Here is a 5,316-nt window from a genome sequence, read left to right on the forward strand (position 1 = left end):
TACCGGTAAATTTCTTTAGAGAAACGTACTAAAAAGGGGAAAGTGGAAACCGTGAACATTCTACAAGTGCACACTAGAAAGCTGTGTATAGTTCCGAATCCTAATCAGACTGTTACATAGAAATCAAACTCAAAACTTATCGACCAAATTTTCAAACTACGACGATGACATCTCAGATAACGATAAGGCAGACATTGACTACTCTAACTGAAACAAAAGTATATTGTGTCCAGAAGCTTGGCAACTACAAAGTAAAATGATGTAAATGGGAAAGGAGTTCAATACAATTGCACATGAACTTCACTTTCAGCAAGGAACCAACAAGAGATGGCGCTGTTGTTAGTATCTCACACGGGCAGCCGGAAAAGTGACTTTATTCAAAATTAAAGAACCACTGAAAAAATCATTTCCCTCTGAGATTGGAATTCCAAATTATAAAAATTTGTGGTGATACAACAAAAGCTCATTCAATAGATATTTCGTCAAGTAGCTTCTTGCAAGCCTCACTGACCTCCACATTCTCCATTTTCAACCGGCAATTCATCGAAGAACTTCTCCTTCCTGCGGCAGAATATGTTCTTATCAATGATTCAAAGACTTCAGACTCTAAAGTGTCGACCGTCTTCTTCACAATTTCAAGAAAACCCTCTGCTCCATCAACATCTTTTTCTTGCTCAAAATGGCTCATGAATGATTTAATAATCTCAGGAGAAGGCATCCATTTCCCACCGTCTCCTTTACGTTTAGATACTGCTTTGGCAACACAATCACCTGCCAGTTTAAAGTCTCCATTTTTGAGATAATAGTCCAGAAAAAGTTCCCAAGTTTTTGTATTAGGTTTAGCTCCTTTATTTCGGGCTCGTTCCTTCAGCTCCATAGCTTTCTCTAGCAAACCCTCCTTGGTATAAGCTCCTATAAGAGCATTTGCAATCCTAATATCATAAGTCGAGCACCCTGATTCCCATTCCTTGAAACATTTCTCTGCGCCAGGTAAATCTTTCAATTTTATCAGAGTCTGGATCATATTAAGATAGCTTATATTTGCAGTTTTTGAAAAGGCCAACCTTAATGAGCGCCAAACTCTATAAACTTCAGGCAGGTTACCAATTTGTCCATACAACGTAATCAGGAACTGGAAAGCAGAGAGATTTCGGCAAGCATTTCTCTTCTCCAACTCCTTCAGCGCCTTTGTTGCCTTCTCGAACAAGTTTGCATCAACATAAATTGAGGCTAAATTGCTATATGTTGTCCAATCTCCCACAACTCCACCATCCCTCTTCATCTCATCAAGAACCCTTTCCACACCAGAAATATCATTTAAAGCAGCAAGTGCCCTCATCCACACATTGTATGTATAGGAATCGAACATTACATTGGCAGCCTTCATTTCCTGTATGATTGAACGAACTTTATCAGGCTGCCCAGTCTTCGTGTATAGTGTCATAAGGCTATTATATGGCATAGAGGCCACCGGTAGGTTGAGTTCCTTCATCTTTTCGAAGAGAGCTTCAGCTTTTTCAGTCAATAATTCCTTGCAGTAACAGTTGAGAAGAGAGCCATAGCAAAGATGATTCTTTGATGATTCAGGAAGACTAACAAAATAACTCTCGGCAGCAGCAACTCCTCGAGCCTTGGCTACTAAATCAAGATGTATTGCTTGATCACTTACTGTCTTGTTCATGCCCCTTTTGCCCATAGTTTCTGAAAGCTATACCACAGTTTCATTATCAGAACAATCGTTTTACACAAGCAATATCAGCAATAACGATAAACTATTTGCATAGTTTCAATAAAGCCAATTAGGCAACCCTCCAGTTCCCCTCCTCCAAATAGCAAACAATAATTTTTATTATTTTTTTTTTTAAAAAAAGAACAAATGGAAGAAAATAAATGTTTATATCGGAAATGTATAGTTAGTCGTTTTACCACAGCACAAAGGAAAGGAAAGGCATAAAATGTGATGATGAAGTTCCTAGTGTTCATAATTATATTATAATCCTAAATAATGGAACCACTTCCGACGTTGTACTATTCTGTCTACTGTTTCTGTTCCATTCAACCATAGGATACTTCTCTGGGATTTTGTTAGTGTTTATCCCAATGCTAAGAACTTGGGCTCCAATTGGTAATCATATGCTTTCACCAAGAACGAGAGAATCGGAACTAGACCTAAAGGCAGAAGGTGCCTATCAAGATTCATGATCACAGCAGACAAGGAAATTGATATAAACAAGCGAATAGGCAAAGTTGAGAGATCAAAATTGATTTGGCAATTATTATCGGGCTCTCAAATTTTCTATGGTTGAAAGTATCGAACAAGAAGGATATAGACTTATGAAACAGTACCTAAAAAGAAAAGTCCTGTAAAACCTATTTTTGCACAGCTAAGACAACTAGAACAGATAGCCATAACAACAACATTGATTAAAATACTTCGTCATTCATCATCAATACTACAGAATTTCAAAGGTTTGGTTAAACGAACCTTGAGAGCAGGATTGTACAGCTTCCTATCGCGAAGCTTTTTGAGTGTATCTCCAACCTCCCATTTGAAGACGCGCTTGTGACTCTTGATGAAACCATTCAACTGTTGCCGAATGCTCTTCTCTGAGCCACCATCTTTAAAGAGCCTCACGTACAGTGCCTCCTCCAGATACTTCTTCGTCGACCTCTTCGCGATATTCTTGGTGCGACTGAACTGCCGTAACGCCATTCTCCGGCACTTCTCACTGGCAGAGCAGAAATGGTTTTACTACAGATCCAGAGTCTAATCACAACCCTAACCTTCCGAACAGCGAGAGGGAGAGGGAGACAGGTGGGCTCCTATTTTGGGCCGGATGGTTTGGGCCTCAATCGTACAACAACAGAAGGACTCAAATTCGACCGCATCTAGAAAGCCCATTGGGCTATACCTTTTCACCTGCGTCCCTTTTTACAACAAATAGCAAAATTTCATCTCACCCGTATGAGTTCGCATGCACGTGATTAAAAATCTTTAGAACATAAATTATAAAATGAATATACTTTTAATTTAATTTAAATAGAAAATGTAAAATATAAAAATAATAGAATAAATAGTAACTAAAATAGTATATATGTTTTATTTGGTTATATTGAATATGAAATACGATGGGTGCAAAATGGTATTCAATGAATATAATTTTCATTGATTCTAAAATATAAATAATGGGCACAAAGTTTGAAAGTCATCTAAGAGGTAAATGAAGTAGAGCATGAAGTCTGAAAGAGGGATTTTGACATGATCAAAATCACTTCATGCTAAAATCAATGTTCGACAAATAAACAAAATTTATTTTAGGAAAACAAAAATCGCTTGTGATTTTGGGAGTATAAAAAATTTGGTGATTTTGGAATCTGATTGATTAGAAATTAATAATATAGCACAGTATAAATATTAACTTTTTTCAGCAAAAGTTCAAATCACGATTTGTCCTCAATTTTTTCCCTCTAATTTTGATTTTTAATAACTCAAAATTACCTTTAATTATATATAAAAATCATATCATACCAAATATTGAAATGACTAAATTGTTTGGGTTGATATCTTAAATCTCGTGATTTTGTTGTGGTCTTGTAGTTTGTAATTCTATTGTATAGACAATTTGTGTATCTAATAAAATAAGAGGTATTTTATTTTATATTTAGTTTCATTAACCCACAAAAACCAATAAACAAAGATCAAATGTTATCTTTGAAGGAACTCTTATACAATAGTATCTATGAGCGGAAGCAGATCTTTTCAATTCATTGTGACAGAATTTTCACATATACATTCAAACACATAGATATGCATTAACAATTAAATTACTGGCATGCTTTCAAATAAATAAACAAGAGAACGAGGACTTACCAGTTGAAGACTTTCTTCAGAACAAAACTCGCTCTCACACGAATGGACTCCTTGCGCTCTTGCTAGAATGTCAGGCAATCATTCAGCAACACCCCGGTCATCTACCACGAACGGCTTTGCACGAACAACAGAAAAATGGGGACGACACCACTACTCGAAGCCCTTAGTATTCTCAGAGTGAAAATCCAAAGAAATCGTATATAAAGATCAAGCAAGTGGAAGAAAGGAACGACTATCGTATAGTCAGGGTACTTGATCATTTAAGCGAGGTACACGATCGTGTAGGAAAAGCTAGGCGATCGTCTATACGATCGTTTAGTAAGGCTCGGGTACTAAGCGATCATTTAGGTAAAGGCAAGCGATCGTTTAGAGAAGTGCGAATAGGTGAGCGATCGTTTAGTAAAATGAAGCGATATCGTATAGGCTTTGTTTTCACTAAACGATTGATTGCAAGTCACACCGTGAGCAATTATGTGTATATTTTGCAAAATGAAAACCATTTTCATTTTATTCTTCAATTATGAAAACTGAATCGAACTTCCCATTAACGCATGATTACGGAGAAAACGTCGGGCACTTGTCTCATAATTGTCCAATTAATAAAATAATACATATAATCATATTATATTCATAACCTATAGTTTGATATCATATATCAACCATATTGTTTTCTCCTCTACTAGATATAAATCATATTTATATCCAATTTCCTCCAAATTAATGTATCTCATACATTTAGTCAATCATATCATATATAATTAACCAGTTCAATTATATCATATATAATCGAACTCCCTCTTGTCAATTTGAACATTTCAAACTGACCCAAAAAACTGATTCTCAAACAGATGTAGAAATAGAAACCACTTCCGAAACGAAGGGGACTTGTATCCAAGCTACCAGGGGACCTTATGGACCCATGGCTCGAAGCTCCAACGGTAGGTGAATAGCTGACTAAACTCTTTAGGCACGAGATCCACCATCCATTAACTACCAGGCCTTCCACTAAAGACCAACAACTGAACTCTTCATATCACAGATACATTTTTGTGTCCATCAGATATAACCAATCATGAGTATGATAACCCTTCACAGATGCTCGTAAGTACAACTGGGCTAATTTACCGTTTTGCCCCTGTAGTTATATTTTACTATTTAAGTACCACTGATCCCTCTAATGAACAATACAACATAGTCCAACTATGTGTGGACACCTCTCGGACCATTAGAAGGTGTGTGGCGCCATATCGTTCAAGCCCCTAAATCAGCCCTTAAGGGAGCAATATATCTACTTACCTCTGCTTCAGGGAATGAGTGAATTCCATCTTGTATAGCTGAGTTCCTAGCTCCCAAATCAGACGAATCCCCAAAATGGTAGGTTTGAGTCGGCGACCTGGCCACTCGCACCCATGCAAATCAAAGAACTACCTTCAATAGCAGGAGTT

General features: G+C 37.0%; 1 protein-coding gene across 2 annotated transcripts; it reads right to left on the reverse strand.

Moving 5' to 3' along the window:
- LOC120082140 (pentatricopeptide repeat-containing protein At1g60770) lies at nucleotides 1-2,771 on the reverse strand. 2 transcript variants are annotated; one of them, XM_039037382.1, is made up of 2 exons: nucleotides 2,486-2,771; nucleotides 1-1,708 (listed from the first exon to the last, which is right to left on the reverse strand). In XM_039037382.1, exons 1-2 carry the CDS (start codon nucleotides 2,711-2,713, stop codon nucleotides 464-466), a joined length of 1,473 nt encoding a protein of 490 aa, XP_038893310.1. In that variant the 5' UTR covers nucleotides 2,714-2,771; the 3' UTR covers nucleotides 1-463. The 2 variants fall into 2 exon arrangements, with proteins under 2 accessions (XP_038893310.1, XP_038893311.1); XM_039037383.1 differs by having other exon boundaries at nucleotides 1-1,701; nucleotides 2,486-2,624.
- Nucleotides 2,772-5,316: the final 2,545 nt, after the last annotated feature.

The sequence above is a fragment of the Benincasa hispida genome, chromosome 7, assembly GCF_009727055.1.
Source record: "Benincasa hispida cultivar B227 chromosome 7, ASM972705v1, whole genome shotgun sequence".
NCBI classification, from domain to species: Eukaryota; Viridiplantae; Streptophyta; class Magnoliopsida; order Cucurbitales; family Cucurbitaceae; genus Benincasa; species Benincasa hispida.